We start from the raw sequence: 23,122 nt of genomic DNA on the forward strand, positions 1-23,122 counted from the left end.
AAGAAAAATAAGAATTTCAGTCGAAAAAATTATTTAAAAAACGTTTTCTCAATAAGTGAAAAGTGTAATCGAAAGGAACACGTTTGTAAGTAACGAATTCATCAATTTGTAGTATTGTTATTCTATAATTATCCGGTAATAAGTTAATTAATATATTTATGGAATTAGTGGCGCAAACCTCATACGTGCTTGCGCTGTGCAGCTACTTATGCTGCCACTGAAACATACTTCACCTTTTGGAACACGTACCGCGTATGCTTCCCGTAGAGTGGAGCGTGCTAAGAAAAACAGCGACTAGCAGATAATTTTGTCTCTTTCTAATTTGCTGCGCACGCAATAAGGTACAAAAGCCTCAAGAAGTAAGTCAAACACTCGATGCTTTATCAAATACATAAGCACGCAATGCGCCATAATCTTCAGAGGAATAATTTAGTTGGGGTTCAACTAATACCTGTATTTCATATTATCTGTAACGCGTGTAATGCTACACTTGGCTTCGATCGAACTTGTTTTCCATTTGATGGATTTAAGACAAGGACTTATATTTGTAGTTGACCGTCGATTAATGCAGGCAGCGTTACGCTGCGACAGCGAACCTGCCCGTGAAAATGTGTCCGTAAACACATCACTGTTAATGCTTATGGTCGAGTAAAGACATCACTTCGCAATTTTTCTCAGTGCTCTTCTTCATCGAGGCTTCTTATTTCATAAAACCAATTTTTTTAAACAAAGATTTTTAATGTGGGTGGATAAAAAAAAGTTTTTTCACAGATTCATAGATTATTCTTGGGATCGATGAGGTACCAACTTCGGTTTTGCTTCCAATCGTTGCGCATTCAAATACTTCAGAAGGTATTTCAGCATTTTTCGAAATTTCACTCCGACAGGATGAAAAAGTATAAAATGTGTCCTAATTGATCGCTCGATATCTCTTAGACCAGATGTCATATCGACTTGGATTTGCTACTAGTTTTTAATGTGGTTAACTATAATATGTGGTCTCCACTGACAATTTGTGAGGTGTAAATACGAGTGTAAAGCACCAGCGGGGTGGGGGCACAAGGCTCTCGTAGTCCTAAGCCTTCAGTGTTCTTATAAACCTAAAATTGAGAATTTGGGAAATGGAGTCCAGGGTAAATTGATGAAACAAGAAAAAAATGCGTGATGTAAAGACAACTGTGTCCAATTGTTACGAGGCTTCGAAACTTTAATTACACATTATCTGAGGCACCAACGATTACAGTAAAAAATTGGCTTCATGACATAACGTACAGCTTGCTAATTGTAACATTAATCATTTCATCCTAAGCATTTATTCATCTTCATATTTACAATCCATTTTCAAATATGCCACAAATTTGTAATACTGTCGAATGAAGCTTTCAAATCTATCTTGTCTTGGCTGCGATGGCTTCCATAAATTCCTTACACGGTTTGGTTGCAGAGACCAAATATTGGAATGTCACCTCAGCTGAGGAATTGTACAAATTTAGTGGCTTCGTCGACACGTACACAAATAGATATTTCATACTGCATGGATAAAGTACAATTTAAAAGGCAACTCTTCGACATAGAGAAGCTGGTATTTTTATGTGAAAGCTAAGTTGTACTAAGCAGCGCTGAGTAGTCTTCGAAGTCGAACATTATGTGTATGATATTCATCTATAATGAAAGATGATACAATATAGGTTTCTTTGAGGTGACGCAATAAACCGTACAGTATCGAACTAAGCTTGAATATAGGAAGAATATGTACAGAATTTTTTCACATCTTCAGACCGGAAGACATAGTAGAGTTCAAGTCCGAGGACGAGAAACGTTAAAATTTTTAAATGTCTGTGCCTCTGCTTATTGTGGTGGCCAGATTCATCGAATCTAAGATAGTAAATAATAATGCTTGCAGTTGTGTTAAGAATGCACCAAATGCACAGTTCAGTCAGAGCTATCAAGACAAACATATGCTCTAATGGAAGTTTGCAGGTGCAGCTGAAGTTGATCAGGTTCAACATGGATATTTGGTGCATCTTCAAATGAAATACCCAACAATCATATGGTAGAGCGGAAATTTCATACAGAAAATTTGAGAAATCGACTTGTGTTCGCTTATACCATCTGTTTACGGAGACCGGCGATTTTCAGGCTAAATATCTGTGGCATAAAACTTGGCAGTAGTCGCGTATCCTCGATGTCACGCATTTCAGGCATGAGTGCTTCCTATGCAGGACTGGATAATCGAGAAATAAATCTAACTTTACCAACAAGATTGCTCACTGGTAGTCCTTGGCGTCTCGGCTCCCGGCTAGAAGTTCCTGCCAGCGTTCCTTAGGATGTTCATGTACGTACAACTGATACGCGTAAGTTGGTAGAAACGAGACTTTTCAAGTCTTTGGGAACTTGAGGATTGTAGCTTCAACATCATTTGTCATCAATAAAACTCGGAATCTGAGCTATGTTGAGAATCACCGGATCGACTTTTCAAGTAGGCTTCCGAGGTTTGCTGAATCGATGTCGGTTGATCGGCATTCCAGTTTTGACCTGATGATAAATGATATCAAAATTATTGTAACTGAGGTAAACAGCGTTCGCCTGGTGACGGGAATGAAGTTATTTTATATTGAGAAGAAAAGGAAGAGAATGAAAATGCAGACATGCGATAAATTCACTTACCGTTCGCTGCAAGTATTGTAGCTAAGCAACGAGAGACGGTAGGATTTGGAGCACAAGCAAGTGCAGGTGTAAGCCCGTCTGCATCAACTGCAACAACACTGGCCCCTTGTTGCAGAAGTCGGCGCGTCACCGACACCAAACCATTTCTTGCTGCAAGGTGTAACGGCGTTCTCAACTGCTTATTCGCCATATTTATTATTGCCGCTCTATGCAGTTGTTGCTCCTGCAAGTTTTCATCTTCGACGCATATACTGTTTATGTGATCAAGTAGGACCAGAGCTGCCGGTGATTGACGTCGTTGGCACGCCAAGTGAAGTGCAGTATTTTTGTTAGCATCGACAGCACGTACGTTCGCCTGCCATTCCAATAATAACTCTGAAATCAGGAAACCTCTTCGATTATTCGTACTAAACCTGTTGTCATCTATCGTCAGTTGTGAGCTGACAAGATAGTGCGTGACACCAACATAACCAAATTACACCGCTACTTGTGACTGAATTATGGTGATATTATATGATTTACGAATACTGATCAGGTTTTTCATTGAGCTCAAACAAATATGGCTAACCGATAGCGTTGCATTGCCCTGTTGCCGCGGCGCTTAGCAAAGGCGTTCGTCCTTCACAATCTGGTGTTTCAAGGCCGGCTTCTTCTGATCCGACTGCAGTTAGAATGAGACGAGCACATTCTGCAGAGCCAGCGCTGGCGGCGACATGCAAAGGCAAACGACCACCAAGAGTATCCCTAGGTGTTGCTACTGCTCTTCCTCCAAACTTGCGTATTAATGATATCAGACAATTGGTTGAGCCTTGATAGACGGCACAGTGTACCGGAGAAAATGGATTACCTGCGAGTGAACAAGATTTTCAAATTACAATTTACTATCGTTACGTTACATTTTTATTATTGTAACGTTTGACAGGCACTACTATTAGCGAGTGAAATCTTCAATTGACTGGCGAGACTAGCTTACCTTCCAGCGAGTCGATCACATTCTGTTCCAAAAGGTATGCGACACAATCGGAATGCCCGTTGTAGCATGCCCAGTGTAGCACGTTACAACCTTGATCATCCTTTAGCGTCGCTGCTTTAGGGTCAGCCGCTATTAACGCTGCTAGAACTGACCGTCTGCAAAGACTTGGACTATATACATTCCATTTTATGCATTATGTAGAGTTTTGCTTAAAGCTATCGCTTGTTCCATACCTGCCGCATGCAGCTGCCAGGTGTAAAGGTGTTTTTCCATTACCATCCTGGACTGCGACAATGGCACCATTTTCTAAAAGAAGGTCTCCAAGCCTGTGATGTAGTCCTTGAATTGCTGCGCGAAACAATGGAGTATGCTTATTTATGTCAGGCAAATTGCAGTCAGCTTTATATTTTAAGAGCAATATGGCACAATCGAGGTGTGCATTTGCTACCGCCAATGCCAATGCGGTTCGTTGCTTGGCATCGCAACGATCCACAACTGAGGGGTCTTCGGTATTTTCCAATAATAAAATCAAGCATTCGGAATGACCTGCTGCAGCGGCACAGTGTACAGGAGTTCTTCTCGTGATGGAATCCTTGAAATAAGTTATCAAAACTGTCGATTATCAGCTTTATACTTGTCACCCGTTAGTGTTGTCTAATTTTGTCATCTATGGATGACGTGTGTATCATCAAAGGTGTAAAAATAATAATCATCAAAAAAAAAATTGCATATGTCATTTGTAAACTCTTAATAGAATGGGAAATCTGGTTTATGTAATAATAGAATATGTTTCATCAACTTCACTGTTGATCACAACAAATGTCTACGCTTCTGCGGTTAAAATGAGAATACATGCTGAGCTGCAAGTTTTACCTGCACCGATACGACAGCGCCGCATCTGAGTAAGAGTTGTACACACTGCTTGTGCCCTTGGTATGACGCCAAGTCTAGAGGCGTCTTGCCAGTTTCTTCTTTAATGTTGGTATTTGGGAAAAGCGGTAGCAGAAGTCTCAGAATTTCTCCGTGACCATAATGCGCCTGTTCAATTGAATTTGTCCTCGTTTAATCGTAAACAAAAATCTTGATTTTCGAAAAGGTATTTTTGGATATATATTTTATTAAATCAATCTGTACCGCGAGATGTAACGGTGTAAGAGCTGGACATTGCGGATGATCCCCGTCCGCCGTGGTTGTCGTAAATGGGGCCGTGGAAACCAATAGATTATGAGGTGTGGATGCTCGGAGTAACGCTGCGAGAGCGGGTTGATTTCCTCCAGCGACGGCGTAATGAATCGCTGTGAATCCACGTTTATCTCGAACTAGATGGTCAGCTTTATGCTTCAACAGGTATTGCACACACCTAAGTCGAGAAAATTGCGTTCGGCGATCGTTACGCCGATTGTGGAAAACAAAATCATTTAATGCCGGATACCAAGTTCATTGGTAGTTATTACAAAATTAGAATACGATGTGTTTTTTCATAGTAGTTTTACCCACAAGGCAGTTTGCATGTGTGTTGCTGGATGGTACAGTTTAATTTCAATTACTGATAGTTTTGCCACTAATGAGTAGTACGAAAGATTAGCTTTACATACCGCGCTTCAGAGTCCGAGGGATCAGCGGCTGCAGCTGCGAGATGCAAGGGTGTTGCACCCTCTGTGTCCTGAGCGTTGACGTCACTGACAAATCCCACTAGAGTGAAAACACAGAGATAATGACCCTGGCCTGCGGCGTAATGGAGTGCAGATCTGTTTTGATTGTCTGGCAATCGAAAATTGGCCCCGCTCGAAAGTAATAAGTCCAAGCACTCGACCGATCCCTGGATTAGATAAGATATTAATTTACCTATCTGTCTCTTTACTTCAAAGACAAATAAAATGTGTCAATGATGGGGAAAATTTTTGAAGCTTGCGTGGCAGGGATAATTCTTGTTATATGGTGTACATACAGGTGTTGGAATGAGAATGAAAACTTGCAGGACAGAGACTTTGGACATATAATCTGAATTGATTAATTTGCGGCCATACTTTGAAAGCAGCCAAGTGTAACGGTGTTCGACCTTTGATATCCCTAGAATCCATACGCCGACTGTCCGCTTGTAATAGCTTTCTGCAGACCTGAAAATTGGGCATAGTACATTTCTGCGATTGTTGCGAAAGTACATTTATTCTGTATTGTACCTCTATATGCCCTGCGAGACAGCTAAGATGAAGAGGTGTTCTCTGATCGGAGTTTCGTGCCGCTGGTGAGGCGCCGCGCTCAAGTAAGGTAGTCGAGAGACATTCGTGCCCGTACCTAGTGGAGAGAATTTTTGCTCAATCAAAGGACAAAATTGTGCTGGAACTAACAAAGTATTCATTGGACCTCAAATATTTCCTACAGATATAACTGATAAATACCACGCCGCGATATGCAAAGCTGTGTTTCCATTCTTATCACGGGTGTCAACCGACGCTCCTCTGTCCAGTAGACTCTTGGAGCGTGTAAAACGACCGTGAATGGCGGTCACATGCAACGGAGTACGACCATCTTGAGATTGAACGTTGATTTGGGCACCAGAAGATAGTAAAACCTCCAAACATTCGACACCATGCACACTGGCGGCAGCAACGTGTAGTGGTGTTTGACCACGGTAATTCAATGCCTCTAGGAAAAGGATAGACGTAATATCGCTTTATATTGATTTTTGGTGGTCACACGTTCTTTAATTATGCAATTTCTGATCCAATTGAAAGTTGTTTTCTAATTGGGACAAGCTTTGTACCAGCTTACCAATATTTGCGTTGTGGTTGATCAATTCCGTCACAGTATTCGCATGCCCATTGAAGCAGGCTATGTGCAATGGCGTATTTCCATACACATTCTTTGCCTCAATATCTGCTCCGGCGGCAATGATTATACGGACGCAGTTCACTTTTCCTGAAGCAACGGCGGCATGCAGCGGAGTATATAATTCACGATCCTTGGCAAAAGAGGGTGATGTTTATTGTAATGCGATAATGGGAGTGTATATAAATTATGAATTCGATATTGAGATGTTATTGAGTATTTGTGACGTTTGTGAAATCAGGGTTGCTTGTATTAATTTTTGGGGAACAAAAACTTGATCTGTACCTTAACATCGACCGATGCCGTGTTTTCCACTAGTAATTTGACAATAGCATCGTGACCCATGTGGGCGGCGTAATGCAAGGCTCTCCGATCTTTCTTGTCGCAAGCGTTGAGAATGCACCCGGGTTGAGATACTAAAAGCTTCGTCATTTCAAAGTGTCCATTGTAGGCGGCATGATGTAAGCTCGTTCTTCCACCCCTAAACAACAGTTTCAACAGACTGTACTTACATTGTCTAAATTTTAAATGTGATAATATAAGAATGAATAAGTTAAGAAGTAAAAATAATGTTGAACAACTAATTTTGTTAGCACTGTTAGCTGTTGGCAATAAAAATAGTTACATCAAAGCAATTAGAATATTCGATGGTCTACCAAATGATCTAAAAACGTTTCAAACTGATAAAAGAAATTCTAAGAAAAAATTAACAGAGTCGATTAGATTTAATATATAGTAATTAAAAAATAACTCAAGGTTGTAACTGTTGACACATGGATATTAAATAGCATATTGCTATATGATCAGATGAATACCCTCTAAATCAAACCAGTAGGTCTTTAGTTGTTATATTTAGTATTAAGGTCAGTAGTATTATTATTTCTCAGATCTATGTATAGGTGATTTCAGTTATATATTACCTCTACAAGGTTTTACTTTGCAAAATCCATATCTACACTGAGAAATGTTTGGTCAAATAAATAAATGTAAGTAAATGAAAATGTCACACCAGTCAAGCAATTTATGATTACTAAAAGAATAAATAGTCAAAAAACAAACCACTAACCTGTCTGTGACGTTTATGTTTTGCAGAGGGATGAGACTCTCTGCGCATTGTATCGCATTATTAGCAGCAGCGACGTGCAGCGGTGTTTGCCAATTGCGGTCACGAATATTCACATCTGCCTCATACATCAGCAGTACATTAACGGCGCCCCAATTACCTGAACGGCAGGCTCGGTGCAACGGTGTTAGCCATCTGTTGTCTTTTTGGCTGACAAATGCTCCCCAAGTTATTAACGACTGTACGACGGCTGGATCTCCCCTGCGCAGAGTCAGAGTTTATTCGTTATGTCCCACTGCCACAGGATATCTTTATGATTATAAGCTTTACACGTCGACCCTAATATATTGTTTGTTTGAACCAAACGATGCAGTATTGAAGGAATATGTAAAAATAGTACGATGGGAGTATGGGTTAGTGGGAATAAATATTATCTCAAAGATAAGATCTGAAAGAGATGAAAAGAGTAGCGATAAAAAGACCAGAAGATGCAAGACGTCATACTGGTGATAATGCTGACACAATGATAAGGGCGGATAATAAGTCATTCGTAACTCTCGAGGACATTCAGCGTTAGCGGTAGACTTCTAGGCTTATAGACTATCGAGTTCAAACCAGAATAGATGAAAGATATGGTAGAGTGACATATTTAAATGCATCGCTCTGATCGATTGGACACACACGGTTGTGTCAAAGTAGATGCGTAACTTACATGTAAGCAGCTGCGTGTAGAGGAGATCGTTGTTCAGAATCTCTCGAATTTACACCAACTTGTTGCACCAGCAAAGCCTTAACCTCTTCCAGGTTGCCATTGAATATAGCTTGGATCAAGGGTGGCTGAAAATGCGAAATAATATTTATGAAACTAAATGAGTCATACTGAATAATTCTGACTAGTGGTCATATTGGTAAATTTTTCATTTCAGGTATCCATATGCTGGTCTGAGTATCGAAGACACATCTGTTTTCGTGTTAACGGGATGTACTCAAATTTTGAGTTGTCTGGTCAAGTTTGACTAATATATTGTCTTGATATCTATACTCGATCGCATCTGCGATATATAAAGATTTTACTGGTCAGCCGATGATCAGGTGCGTAACTTGAAAATTTCACATTGATTCTGCGCACCATTAAATTACTGTACTTTTCTTGCAATTACAAGGATCCTGGCAAGTCACACTGAATGAACAATATTCAGAAATGATTTGCCCCAGTTGCCTTAATACGAGTTTGCCTGGCAACCGTTGTGATTGACTTTATTCAAGCATATAAATCTATCTCCGATTACAAGTATGCAGGTAATTTGAATCTGCGTCTAAATTAAAAGGGCAAAACTTTACTTAATGTAGAGATGGACCCTAACCTAAAAGATGTAGTTTCGTTTGATATTGGTAACAATTTTCTGCCACACCTTTGAAACTCACCTCGTCGCGAAACATTTTTAACATGTTTGTCAACTAATCAACGTTCATAAGACGCATCCGAAAGTTATTGACAATTAAGTAAACAAACTGTTATCTGCTGTCACGTACCGCACATTGGAAAAGTGAAATTTGAATTCTCGTCGCATACGAGTTTCCCGATTTCAATAACAAATTGAACGATGAAACAGTAATTACTTGTTTTCCACGATCGACTCATGAAAATTTTAGACGGAGACCAACGGTAAATGGTATCCGGAACCACACTTGTGTGACAAGAATTTCCAGTAAATTGTTCATTTTTTATTTTTATTGCAATTGACTATCAATTTAGCCTCAAGCACAGTCGCGTTCACCGCGTTGACAGAAGAGCGGTGGTGATTCATACAGGACACACAAGAGAGTCCACGGAGTCCACGCTCGGATTTTTGGCATAGAGATACTATTGAGGTAGACTGAGCAAGGCGTCGAAAACCCGAAACGCGCAAGGAAGGAGGGGCGCCATTCAAAAGCAAGCTAGACAAAAATAGAGAGTTGCCAGCGGAGCTCCTTCTCTTTGTATGCGGGACTTTAGTTTCTACTTACACGCGTGCCCATACCATTGAAATATAATAATCATAGACATGTAATCACTGAACTCTATATTATAATATTATAATATAGATATAATATAACAGTACTGGAACGCTCATTACGTGGCTCGGTATACGGCCATAGATTTATCGAGAAAGACTGCGTGGTTTGAGCACCGAGCTGAGACCCTAATTAGAAAGAGAAAGTAACAGCGGCATCGTACCGCTCACTCTAATCGGTGACTTGGCGGGAGAAACACCTAGCTTATACATGTTATGCTCTTCCCGACTGGCGGCTGCTCCTCACTCCTTCGACCGTGCAGCAGAGAGGTCGGCTCCCACTATTGCTTTCTCATTTTAATTAGGGCTTCAGCTCGGTGCACGGATCGCGCAGTCTATCTCTATAAGTCTATGTATATGGCTCGCCTTCAGGAGAAAGAAATAGCTTGGAAGTGAAGTTCTATCTCTCTTGAACCGATACAGTCTTTTAAAAAGTTTGTACACCGGAGATTAGTGTCCCTTTTGCACGCGTTTTGTTTTGCAAATCAGTGACATTACATTTTTGCTTAGACTGTCCCTCGTATGCGCAGTGGCCAGTAGAAAGACGCAACACTTCACCTCCGATGTATTATAGGGACTGTCCTCCAAGCCATCACTCTTTCTGGAACCCTCGCTGCCGCAGTGAGCGTTTATTTTATATCCTATCAGAGAACACTTACCGTGGCGAAGTGCCGCAGTCGTCGTCGAAACTGAATAAATTGATGGCATAACAAAGGATAAAACTGCAGCATGAATAAATATTTGACGAACTTTGTAACCTTGCAATTTACTGCAAAACATTGTCTATCATCTACTACTCAGTAGACACAGTTATGTAACCTTAAAGTAACATTTATCAGTTATCAAACCCAATATACCATGTTACATAGCTGGTTAGTTCCTAGTTACCGTCGCGTTACGTATAACTTCCCGCTCAGTTCAGGGTGACAAACAGTAATTTAACATACATGTAAGCATGTTATATTTCCAAAATCTAACAGTAGCATCGCAGTTAGGTGATGGATAGGTGGTAGTAACATATCTTACATAACCTTGTGATAAATATGATAGTGGGCCTGTTTAGGCTTTAAATCTCAACTTGAATCGATTGAGAAGAATCCGCGCACAAACTCGAGCGAATACACCCAGAGGTTCGGTATTTTCACTGGACTTTTGTGGGAAATTCTTTTCAATGGAATTCGAGTGAAGCTTTTTATATTTGTACCATACACTTGAAATTATCTACCACCGTATCGTCCGTGCGATCAGGAAGTATGTACATACACACTTTTAAGTCAACAATGTAGCCAGAGTTGAGTCGGAAATAAAGTCCTGTATGCAACACAGGAATAAAAGTCGATTATTCGCTTGTTGCCTAATACTATTATACATTACTACAATACTGGTTCGAGCAACGGTGCATGTTTGCGTATGCTGCTTATTGAAGTAGGTACATTTGAAAATAAAATATATTGAATGGATACTAATAAAGCTATTCGGTCCAAACGGATGAAACAGAACTCAAATTATGTATACCTATCCGCTATCGGGAGATTGTATGGAAATCAAATTACACTACCAGCCCGCGAGCGGGCAACTCTAATGACAAGCCATTAATTTCTTCTTCGGTAGCAGCCATCAGTTAGCGGTTTTCCGCTCGCGGGGCGTAGTGTGATATTCCGTTTTCACGTAATCTATAATTCTGAATGAAGATGTACGTACGCAATGAATTCGATTATACTCACCCATACTCAATGAAACGGGAAATTCGCGAAACAGGTATCATTCTTCGTCATCTAACTTAATCGGATAGGGATAAAAGACGAAATTATAGTTGTACGCAGTCATGAAATAATTTATGCAGAAGATTAATGCCCTTTTCTTGGAGTCTCGTCCGAGTCTTCTTATGGCTTTGCCTTTGTAATCAATTTTCCATATGTACGTCATCAGGGGGCGACGAAGGGGCTTGAAAAGTGCTACGCGAGGGTGCGGTCGTCTCGGCTGAACTTTTCTAATTGACCCACCGAGCCAAACGAAGTGACTTCGTGTAGCGGATCAACCGCTGTATGAGGATTGCCACCCACTCTTCCTGAGCAAGAATGGCCCACTTCAAAAAATATTTCCTGTATGTAGTATGGATCATGCATGTACGCCTCATGTAGATAAGTATTATCCAGACACCAAATCACAGTATCCACTGGACCTCCTGAAACGAGTCCGATTATACGATACGTATATTACCGAAGCTCCGGTAGCTTATTAAAACGACTGACTTGCCAGACCGTAGAGTCGGGAATGTACGATGAATGGGACCCTGGTGCATCGTAAATGTTGTCCAATTACTGCTGATATCGCGTTTCTCGTGTTAAATGAAATTTGCACTTCAGTAGTATTAGTCGGAGACGTCATTTCGTAATTCTGTAGGTAATTTAAGTAAGTGCAGGTAGTGATAATACACTGTCAAAAAATTCACGGCGTCAATAAGAGTCTACACCGATTAGTGTAAAATTAAACATCAGCGGTGTAAATCGTTCGATTCTTGACACCAAGTGGTCTTAAAATTAACACCAAAACGGTGTAGAATTCTATAGAATATTTTCGGTATTACATTTAACACCGCATTTCTAACAGTGTAAGCAAACAGTCAAGATAAAAGGTTCGGTCGCACAAAACTATCAATAACATTCTTCACAAGTGGCTTTGGGGTCGAACAGTAATTTAACATTGATGTAAAAGGATCGTATGCACGTCTATTTCAGCCGAAGCGTATATCGGTACATGCAACATTTCTCTGACCCGTTACACACGTACGATCATCCAACGATACGATGGCGTTGACGTTGAGATTCTTTGTTCCAAATGGCAAAATTCCATTCTACTGTAAATTGTATCGTGATTGTCTATCGAAAGAGCCCCTTATCAATTACACGGATACCGCCAGTGCCAACACATGTACAACTTTCACCCGACGATGAGCCAAATATAATGGACAAATGCTGCGATCCTTTCAAGGGACACCGACTTTACGTGCAACTTGGTAATGTGTTGAAACAAGTTGTCCCTGAATAAAGATTGAAATTCCAAAAGATGTCAGCGAAATTGATATATGCCATTTTATATACACCGATCGCTTTCTAAACGATATTGGTAATGGAATTGAAAATTTTTTCACAGAAATTAAGCTGGTACTGCTGTTAGAGGGGCTCAATTGCCTCCTGTTTAAATTTGTTCATGGTTAAACACGGAGCAGCTGCAGAGGAAGTGATATTTCAAGCTACAGTGTTTCCGATCGATTGTATATTCATTGTGACGGAGCACGGTCGATTGTGTTTACCGATTATGTATATATATGGACTAGGTACATACATATCAGGTTGACATGGGACAAAGAGATGCCGGACGGTATTTGAAAATTCCTGGTACGAAATTGGAGAAAACATCCCATTTATAGAAGGTAGCAAAGGCCCGAGAACTTGTATCCTCAGGTGCCTGACCGGTACAATTAAAATATCTCCAGGCATTGTTACTCGTTAACTCGGGGAACCTGAAATTAGTTACAAGTCCAGCACATCGTCGAAACATGGTCAGCACGTTCGCTGCAGATAATTCAACTGTTGAGTCAAATTACTGGCGATGTGCTAAAACTTAAGATCAACCTCTGAGGAGGTTACACAAAGTTTCGTCGGTAGCAAACGAGTTGAAACCCTAGAGGACGGGTAAATGGGACATGAAATGAAATAATAAAGATGGACACGTTCAAATCAACCGCAGTAAAGATAAGGGGTATTCAAACGACTGACAATCGGAGATTCCACAGCTTCTCTCTCCTTGTCAGCCCCGAATCTCCCAGAGTTTTGTCAGTTATCTTAATTAGATCTGAATCTGCACGTGACAGGGCGCTCAGTCTTGGTAATAGTGGCTTCGCGGCGAATTCAACCGATAAGAACCACCCACGACCAGGACCTCGAAATTTGCCTCTCCTCGGCTGGTGGCTGTCACTTGATCTGCGGCGACGCCACGCCGGCTCACGCGCGTATTTCTGTGTTACGTCATACGATTTCAACTCCGACTACCATCGCTCGGCTGGGGAGAGGCCATGAATTAATACTCACCTGTCGACGCGCATACGCAGGTTATGATTGACAACTCGTCGCACACGTTTGATCTCGACTGTGTAAGCTGCTTCGTCCTCGTTAGGTAGATCCCTGGTGGATTCCATCCCACTGAAATTGAACTCAATTTACATTCATGGATATCACTTCGATTATACTTTGATTTCACGGTGTGGTTACAAATTTTTTACACTGCATTTTCACTGTAATTGCATTAAAAGCGAACCAAAATCCTACCAAAATATTACTGAAATAAAAATTTTCCATTCCACCGCTAGAATATCACTGAAATGGAAAAGATTTCTTACTCAGCTGAAATTACACTGAATTCTAAATTCATACTTATAACTGAAATCACACTTGAAATCTACTGAAATTAAATAATGCGCATATATTTTATTTAAAAAAAAAAAAAACTTATAGTGGTATTTTGATGATACCAGAGTGGATTTTTCGAGTTTAATTTTGGTAAAACCACAGTACAAACATTTCACAACTACACCGAAGAATTGAGTGGAATTTGTGTGATTACTTGGAACTTTACTCTAATACCACTGATTTTAGGACCTATTAAAAAAATGTTCTAACAACACGGTGAGACCGAATCCGCTAGGGTGAGCTCAGCATCAGCATCATCCATCCCAAGTGTAAAGCGGGAAGTATTAAAGAAATCGGTACATCCCCTATGTTATTCATTAATGCCTTAACCATCCGGCAAACTATTTTCGGTCTGAAACAAAATGCGAGTTTGATTCTATAAATATTTTGCGACAATGCCTAGCGATTCATTCACGTCAGCTGTATCGCAAGTCATTGTCACATAATTCGTATAGAATCGGAGTCGCATTTTGTTTCAGATCGAAAACCAGTTAGTCGGAAGGTCAAAGCATAAGTGAATATTAGTCTACATGGATGTACGTACGTACCTACGCATATACACACCCACACAAGCCGCGCCGATTAACGTTTTGCAATGCAGATGCCTGAACGAGAGAGAATCGCTTTGCCGGAAAATTCAGTTTCCTTGATTGATTAAAAAATTGACGACAGATGGCAGGATAAGAAGGGTACATACATACAGATGAAAAGCTGCGGCGGATAGAAGATCGTAAAAGTATCCATGGCAACCCAACCTCTGACGTCGGTCTTTCATCCGCAATTCTTTACGCTTGACCATTAAATGATATAGGTATGACGCGGGGTGATTTGCTGCCTCAACACTCGTCGATACTCGATTCGGAACAACTGCGAGGATGCAGGACTTGTTCTGCCGTATCGAGTATTCAGACCGATGACAGCTGTTATCGATTTCTGCAAGGCATAACGACATTACGTCCGTTCGTTCGCGGTACCTATCATTTATTACTAGCTATTACGATAACGTTTCGATTCGTTCTGGTGCGTGATTCTCATTAAGAGCCAACCACGGGGACGAGACTGGATCGTGTCTGTAATACTCACTTACACAAATTTTTCTAGTTTTGTTCACCGAAATAGTCTCAATACGATTAAATGATAGGGTTTATATACCACTACTCGTCCAATATTGGCTCGACGTAATCGAAAGATATATTGCACATAAGACAAAGGTATTTAAGTCCTTCGAACAAAAGGGTTTGGCACCGCAATGGGAAGGGTTCTGTTGCAATTGCAAAATAAGATTTGCATGGTAAAAGCACTGTATAAAGATTGCAGGCAGATTCTTCTGTCATTGTAATTGAAAAATTATCATTTCGGTGTAATTTATGCTACAAGAATTGAATACAACATTCAAAAAACGCCAAAGAAATGTGCCATAGTTAATGGTATGCTCATTCAACAGTATTTGACCAGTGACGCTTCAGCTGTGCAAATCGGACTTTAATACAGGTAGTCGGAGCCCATTCTACGTATTAACTACTTACGTTACTGCTCTTGTGAGTAGGGATTCTGGTGCCTCAAGGGAAGTATTTTTCCACTCTGATAAAATATTTTTTAGATTCAATATGCAACATATCCTTTCATTGCAGTAACCAATTAACGACTCATATTACACGGTAATCTTTACTCCATTTTGTCCACCGAATACATTTAGTATGAATTTCACTTCATTACTGTGATAATATCACGAATCAAGTATAGTTATTTCATTAGCTTTAACACATCAATGTCGAGATATCGTATGTGTAAGTATACTTTGTTAAATTGAATTATTTCATAATCTTAAACCAATCACCGATTGATTTTGGTATTCGCAATTTAACCGTCAACTTTGAAAAACTTTCCACTGAACGCGTCTGCGAACTGATTGAAAAAGCTACAAGTTTTCTCTGAGAGATATAACGGATGCATATTTATAGTGCTCAGTGTAACTTGCGCCTTTTGCGAGGTAAAGATTATAATTAAAGTTGGTCCATTCGGTTCAGGGAAGCTGCTAACTAATTACTTTACTGCAGGGTGATATTTTAAACGAACCTCGTCCGCCCTTTATCGGCTTAACGAAGAAATCCTTAATTGGTCCTTCGACCGATGGATATACATTGTGGCTTGTTGACTGTATTTCTTTTATCCTTTGTCGTTCGAGGTTCAGTTAATAGTGGAAAATGTTTATTTAGATAATTTCATGCAAAAGGAACGCGGGGCTGTTATACCAAGGCTACTGTTGCGGAATATTTCATCAGTCTAGCGGTATAAAGGATTACAGGTAAACAATGTCCCGAGCCTCTATCCAATTACTTCCCATGTATATAACCGAAGGTATAACAACATTGACTAACAGATCTTCCTTAATATCTGTAAACATCCAGATACCAGGAGCAACAGCACGTTCGTCTACAATGCATATATTATAACATCGGCCACTTACTTCCCGGGGTATATTCCATTGGTATGTCACCAGTTGCTCCTCTCCTTACATTCATCCTTTATACCCGTTTCAACGCAGTGATCGCGCAGCAAGAGAAAGGCGTCCGGGGTCGGGGTTTGTGGAAGGGTAAGATGGAGGGGTTGAAACATATCCCATTCTATCCCATTCTATCCCATCCCATCCCATCCCATCCCAGCCCATCTCATCCCCGTACCACAGCACCCACGGAACCTCTGTACCAGGCCACGCCTCTCGTGTCTATATAAAGGTGGATTGAACTGGCGCGCGTCACTCGCAACTCTGGCAGCAACCCGCCAACGAGTAATAAGACTAAAAATACGAATTAAAAGCCGAGAGGAGGGAAAGCGTCAGGAGGGTAGACAGGGACCTAGACGTACAAACGAGGGGGAGAGTGTGGAAAAAACAGAGATAAACAGAGTGAGAGAAACATTGACTAATCAAGAGAATCGCAGTGTTAGGCATTATAGGGACAAACAAAGCGCGGAACACCGTTCTGAAATTTAAGAGAATCGTGGAGAACGAAAAGGTGTGTGAATGTGCGTTCGTGCGCGAATGAGAGGGAGATCGAGAGAGAGAGAGAGAGAGAGAGAGAGAGAGAGAGAGAGAGAGAGAGAGAGAGAGAGAGAGAAATAGAGAAAGCGTGGGGTAACTTGGTGCGTCAGAGATGCGGTAAATACCGCACATATGTGTAAAGCTGCATTCATACATACACGTATTAATGATTGTATCACATGTGTTGGCTATGCGTATTAGAGCGACCCTTGAAATGGACTTGGGTGAATTTTAAAGCTCAGTGCCAAAGCGCAATTTCGCATCACAATTAGTACGAATCTAACGTGACTGAGAGTGCTATTTCTGAATAAAAATCGCCCTTGACGGGACATGCCAAGTTCTGCAACCGTACGAGATATCGCATTAGGAGTTTCCAAATTATTTTCCCACTAGTATCAACAATATGTTTTCGATTCGTGTGAGCTTAGAATTTTTTGAACGACAACTCAAAGTCAATGTTATTCAACCGCTGACAGGCAAACATCGAAACCGTATACCTCTCGTGGCAATGAGTGTAACAAATAGCCAGTGGAAATTAATTTAAAATATCTCAGCTTCTAATAAAGCTGGCGAGTCGTTTTTTCATTCAAATTAAAGTTCAAACAATTCTGCATGAAATGGTTGTATTACGAAAGTAATTAAGTTGAACTAAGCAAATAAAAATGAACGTTAAAGGGGTTCAATACTTACGGTATACTCCAAAAGTACAAAATTTTTGGGCGGGACATTTTATCCTCATTGCCTTTCAAGGGTTAAATGAAAAATAATACGTACTTACAGATACCGGTTTTAATTTATTGACCAATTTTCATATATCTATCTAGACAGCTGATTTGAATTCACTCAAACTGGTTTTAAGGATCATCTTAATTATATGTATAACGTATTCATGAACAGATAAAGGGGTGCAAGACAAAGACAGAGTGAGATAGAAGGATATTAGAGTGGCAAGGTGTTGATCTTCTGACAACACGTACAGGTCGTAAAAACTTTCTTTCATACAAGCCGAAGAAGAGACGAAAACGGGGGAAAAGGCGAAGCAAAGCCTTAGTGCGCAAGGTGACAGTATTTAACGAGATAGACTTCGATGTACAAGATGAAGACCAGCTTACTTATTCTTGTCTGTGCAATTTTCATCCTCTTGGCTGATCGTGGTTATGCAAATCCTTACTTCGAAGATGGTAAGTATGTGTGTTTTTGTTTAAATTTTTTTTCTTCTCACTTTTGAGAATATATAGCTACGTACCGATCAACTAGTATAATTCACTACTTTTTCGCTGTCTAAGTAAATCGTCATTCGTTGGTAAATCAAGTCGAATTATACACTTACACTAATAAACCAACAAAAGGGAGTGTGTACAGCCTGCTGAAGGTTCTTTGAAACGTTCCAAAAATTTCAAATTGAACGCTTGATCTGTAGCCAGATTATGTAACGTCTTAAAAAATTAACGGTACGTGGGTCAGGCGAACGTGAATCGCTGTGAGGACGATGATAGATCGTTCGAATTTTCACAGGTTCGGTTGTAAGTACATTTTAATATACCTGTAACTGTGCACGCAGGAAAAGACAATTCGACGAACCAGCATATTTTTATGTTAATATAGTGGTTACAAGAATTTTCGGTGAAATAGCGAAGGTTATGCAAGCATAGCGAATTACAGGACTTCCCACTGTAGTAAGCCCATTAGTTACACTCGCAAAATTCTCGTTGTTGCAACAAATTTTCTTGTTGTCTCTACATTAGCACTTAAATTTGCTGCTCCAGCAATTTGTTTTTTTCCGTGTGACATGAATGTATATGGCGTACATTGTACCTAAAATTTGTCGTAAAGAGCTCTGACGGTGCGGAAAATTGTCCTTTCGGTACTGCGAGATAAGGTGATGCGTGGCGTTTTTTACGAACTTTAAATAATTCAAAAACGATTCTCTAATTTTTTTCCCATTTTTATCTCAACTCCTACCCGTGCCTATAAGAGGGTGGATTACTCCATTTAAAATACACGTATTTCGGACAAATAAATCTCAGCATATATTTTATTGTAAGAGTAATAATGATGAAAAAATTTTGTAACCGCGAGGTTTTGGTAGGCATTAGTGCTACTATGTGAGAAAAAATTTACATCATCATACCATTCAATCTCGACGAATTGCACACCCTCGAAATCTAACTTTTTTCCATTTAGAGGTGGTGCAATTTGTGGTGAATTTTATATGTGTATACCTATATCTGTTCCATGTATCGGTTCGTTTCCAGACGAGACCGAACGAATCGCAGAAGATGACGGACTCACCGAATCCGAGTATACGGACAATGCATTGGACCGTTTACTTCACGCAGCTCAACAGAAGTGAGTGGGCCAACCTGGTCAATGAATCAGTTCTATCAATCGTTCTCCATCCACATCTAATCTCTGGACTTTGTGTTCCATACGATGCAAGAGATACAATTTTTCCGATTTTGATAGTTTTCCTTCTATCCCCGTTCAACAATGCGTTACGCCCCATATCACTGTGTAAAACGTGACCCGGTATGAAAATGTATTTTTCGTATTCGCATTTTAATTACGATTTAACTTAATCTCTGGTGGTTGCACATCTGTCTTTACAGGCGTGGCTGCGTGCGCCGCGATGGTAACTGCGATCATCGGCGAAACGATTGCTGTTACAATTCAAGCTGCCGATGCAACCTCTGGGGATCAAATTGCCGCTGTCAACGGATGGGCATCTTCCAGAAGTGGGGATAAGCTATTGGGTTCGTCGCAAACGCAGAACGGCCCTACCCTCCGTATCGCGAGTAAATCGCAGACATCCTGCAGGCTCCAGGCACCTACTCGCGTAACTCGGTCTTTACTATAATATATATTATAGATAGGATATGGTAATAATGTGTGATACGTATACAAGTATCGTCCGTATAAAACAACGTAAAAATCATTTTCTCTTCGTAAGGCAGACGTGAAATCAGACTGCGAATTACGTTCTTTGTGGTTTTTTCTACAATGCGGAATTTATCCGCGTGCTGGGTAACTTGGGGCCAGACGACCCTGCCGAGGATTTGCGCCGGAATTTCATTCGATAATATTTTTGGGAAATTATTTTTGCTGGTGCAATTTACGTTGTTAAAACGTTAGTTTGCACACTAAGTGCAGGAACTATAATTTACGAGCTTTACGAGCAGATTTGAATTGCTTGCTGATTCGTTAACATCGATAGTTTATTTCTTTTCCAACTCCAGTTTCTTTCACTCTCGGAAACACAAAACACGAACCTTTATCGTTTGACTGGCTTGAAAAACATTCCTCGACTTGTCTATCCATGTGCTAACATTATGCGATGTATTCATCTATTATTAGTGTTACACTTGATGTCTAATTATATTAATAATCTACGTAAATATAAATAGAGCCTAATAAAAGATATGTATTAAAAACTGGTCCATCCTCGCGATTTATTTTCGTGTTCTTGCTACTCTTACATGTCTACCTGGCAATCACCGACGTGTGTCTTCTTATCGTCAGATGACAGATCGTTTTATGTTCATTTCCAATTAGCTGCAGTTATGCAGCTTGGGTAGGTACGAAGTTGGAAGATGCAAACTCGTTTAGTTGGTATCACAGACTTGTTTAGCATTGGCATACGTGTTGATAATTGTATCGAGACGAGCTGATTTTGATACTTCGGTTTGGCACGTCAATATCATGCCTATAGGCGTGTCGTTTATTACACATGATGTATTTACCACAGGCCATACTTAGCAAAGTTCAATCGTTATGACAACGAGTTTGCAATCCAAATATTGAAATCTAATAATGCTATTGCGAGAAGGTACAAATGGCATGAAACGAACATAACCACGTATACTAAATTGCCGTTCCTGTGATAGACTGATGGTACTGACAGCTCATGTGGACAGTATCACAAGGAGAGTATCAGACCTCCGGACCACAGATTAATTCTGCTGAAACTTCCGGGAATGTTTCTTTGGGCCCAAAATATGAAGCTACTGATGTGTAGTTCCATCCAGTGGGCCTCCCTTCGGTCGATTTACAGTACTGTTTGGTATGTCTAAAAATGAACGGAATTATTATCAAGATGATCCCGGGTGGTAATTTTATCTCCCGTACATTTCTCTATTGTCTTTTCAAAATACAAGAGAGACATCAAAAATCGTGGCACAGGTAACAGTTATTGCTAAGAATTTCAAAATTGTATCATAGGTGATGAATCATGAAACGTATAAATTAAATCACTCAAAGATTATGCACATCACGTTGAAAAGAAACGTGCAACGACATACACTTGATATTTAAAGGGGTCGTCTTGTGTGAAGGCTGTTTATGCAGAGGTTTTTTGGGTATTTTTTTAAGATAAACCATTGAAATCAAATTTTTCATAATTTTCACATTATATTTATAGACATTCAAACAAACTTTGTACATTTTTTTGAGATGAAGTAGCAAATATAACCTTATGTCTACTGCCCGATAGAGGAACGTGTGTGAAAAAAACTGTAGGCATGATATCTCAAAAAGGACTAGACCGATCCTGCTCAAATTTTGATAGCATCTTTATTATATCTATACCTATCCCGTGAATTGGAAAATCATAATTGCTTCGGTAGTTTTTTTTTTTTTTTTTTACAAAACAAATTGAAATTTAAATTTTTTTCCATTTGTTTCTCGCCAATGGTTTGTCTTCAAAAAATATCCCAAAAAACCTTTAAAGAAACACCCTTCACACCAGACGACACCCTTAACATGGAATATTTGAGAAAAAGGGTTTAAAGACGTTACAGGTTATAGGTGCTGTGTAAGTGTGTACTTGGCTACATTTTCGTGCCTTGATAGATTCAGTTGGCACACCTGACATCGCTATCGGTACTGTCACGAAATTAATTCCAATCACCGATTGTGAATAATACCTTTTCTCTTTCTAGAATGATGTATCTCAGATATTGTGTTCCATATTCACAAATCGGCCCTCGCAATTGGTTAACACGGATGAAACAACCAGACCAGGCTTTATTTGGTAAACTTCTCTGTGTTAAAATAAGGTTCTGATACCTTTAAGCCTGGTGATTTTGAACATCGGCTGACTTGCGATATGGTGTGCACCTTTAATATAAATTTATTCAAACACACGCACATGCACACACGCTATATTATTATTTGCAGATTAGGTCGGCAGTCAGTTGTCAGTAACAGAAAACACGCAGAAAAGTTTGGAAGACCAATGAGGTTTGGCGCTGGCCTGAGGCAACTGGGAACTGGTAATTAATTTAACTTGTGAGTCTGCTTCGAATAGTCCCAAGAGAAGGGAGCACGCGGTAGCGACGAACGTCTTTCTCGATGGCAATCCGAGCTGGGTTAGGGTTAACTTGGTTAACCCCAAGTTTTGACCTACGTAGTGCGATATCATCAAGCGTATGCGTCATAAATATATGTACATACCTATATTATATGCCCTGCACGCGCGCCTTCGCGATTGCGAAACGTAAGAAGGAAATACAGTGTAAAAGTATACGCGTTAACCTAGATAAAAATGAATCGATTTTTTAAAAGAAGAGAAAAATAATAGGCACGTTCCTCCAAAGGTCAAAATACTACACATACTACCCAACGGATTGCAAACAATTTTCAATTGAAGCAATCTATGGCGATATGTGTTGAATGCTTCTTAAGAAAAGGTGTAAACAATTTTTAATTAATTCATTAAAGCACGTGAATGGCTGAAACATACTATAACGGTAGTAATTATTACAATAATTGCACCGTCTCGCCAATTAACCGAATAATTCGGATCGCATTGTCTCCTATTTGGGTCAATTATTTCACCAGGTTAACCCGCTGTAACGTAGATCTAGTTTCTGAGGAAAAAAAAAATACTGGCCTAGTATTTTGTAGGTGTAAGTCGAAGAAGCAAGGAGAAGGGCTTAAAAATGTCATCAATCAGGGCTGCGAAGGTTGAGCCTCAGGTCACAAGTTCACAAGTGTCACTTGTAATTGGCATCTGTCTTGATCCCGTTT

The 23,122-nt window shown here is 40.0% G+C and overlaps 2 protein-coding genes and 1 long non-coding RNA gene across 11 annotated transcripts; 1 reads left to right on the top strand and 2 right to left on the bottom strand.

Annotated features, from left to right (window-relative positions):
- Positions 1 to 1,167: 1,167 nt before the first annotated feature.
- LOC124183116 (serine/threonine-protein phosphatase 6 regulatory ankyrin repeat subunit A-like) lies at positions 1,168 to 9,431 on the bottom strand. Of its 5 annotated transcripts, XM_046571171.1 has the most exons (17): positions 8,958 to 9,431; positions 8,662 to 8,848; positions 8,245 to 8,369; positions 7,536 to 7,793; positions 6,755 to 6,950; positions 6,413 to 6,602; positions 6,040 to 6,286; positions 5,821 to 5,935; positions 5,668 to 5,757; positions 5,236 to 5,459; positions 4,775 to 5,000; positions 4,514 to 4,678; positions 3,874 to 4,232; positions 3,641 to 3,795; positions 3,236 to 3,514; positions 2,668 to 3,042; positions 1,168 to 2,535 (listed from the first exon to the last, which is right to left on the bottom strand). In XM_046571171.1, the coding sequence occupies exons 2-17, from the start codon at positions 8,662 to 8,664 to the stop codon at positions 2,426 to 2,428; spliced, it is 3,117 nt and encodes a 1,038-aa protein (XP_046427127.1). In that variant the 5' UTR covers positions 8,665 to 8,848; positions 8,958 to 9,431; the 3' UTR covers positions 1,168 to 2,425. The 5 variants fall into 5 exon arrangements, with proteins under 5 accessions (XP_046427127.1, XP_046427126.1, XP_046427130.1 ...); XM_046571170.1 differs by lacking the exon at positions 8,662 to 8,848; XM_046571174.1 differs by lacking the exon at positions 8,662 to 8,848 and having other exon boundaries at positions 9,066 to 9,429.
- A 7,368-nt stretch (positions 9,432 to 16,799) lies between these two features.
- Positions 16,800 to 20,493, top strand: LOC124183118 (toxin Tbo-IT2-like). Of its 5 annotated transcripts, none has more exons than XM_046571178.1 (4): positions 16,800 to 16,960; positions 17,920 to 18,276; positions 19,351 to 19,444; positions 19,705 to 20,493. In XM_046571178.1, exons 2-4 carry the CDS (start codon positions 18,183 to 18,185, stop codon positions 19,838 to 19,840), a joined length of 324 nt encoding a protein of 107 aa, XP_046427134.1. In that variant the 5' UTR covers positions 16,800 to 16,960; positions 17,920 to 18,182; the 3' UTR covers positions 19,841 to 20,493. The 5 variants fall into 5 exon arrangements, with proteins under 5 accessions (XP_046427134.1, XP_046427132.1, XP_046427135.1 ...); XM_046571176.1 differs by having other exon boundaries at positions 17,993 to 18,276; XM_046571179.1 differs by having other exon boundaries at positions 18,101 to 18,276.
- Positions 20,207 to 22,417, bottom strand: LOC124183119. The gene is made up of 2 exons (XR_006870929.1): positions 22,018 to 22,417; positions 20,207 to 21,161 (listed from the first exon to the last, which is right to left on the bottom strand). It is a non-coding gene; the product is annotated as an uncharacterized LOC124183119 (long non-coding RNA).
- Between the last annotated feature and the right edge of the window lie 705 nt (positions 22,418 to 23,122).

The sequence above is a fragment of the Neodiprion fabricii genome, chromosome 5 (genome assembly GCF_021155785.1).
Source record: "Neodiprion fabricii isolate iyNeoFabr1 chromosome 5, iyNeoFabr1.1, whole genome shotgun sequence".
In the NCBI taxonomy this organism is placed as follows: domain Eukaryota; kingdom Metazoa; phylum Arthropoda; class Insecta; order Hymenoptera; family Diprionidae; genus Neodiprion; species Neodiprion fabricii.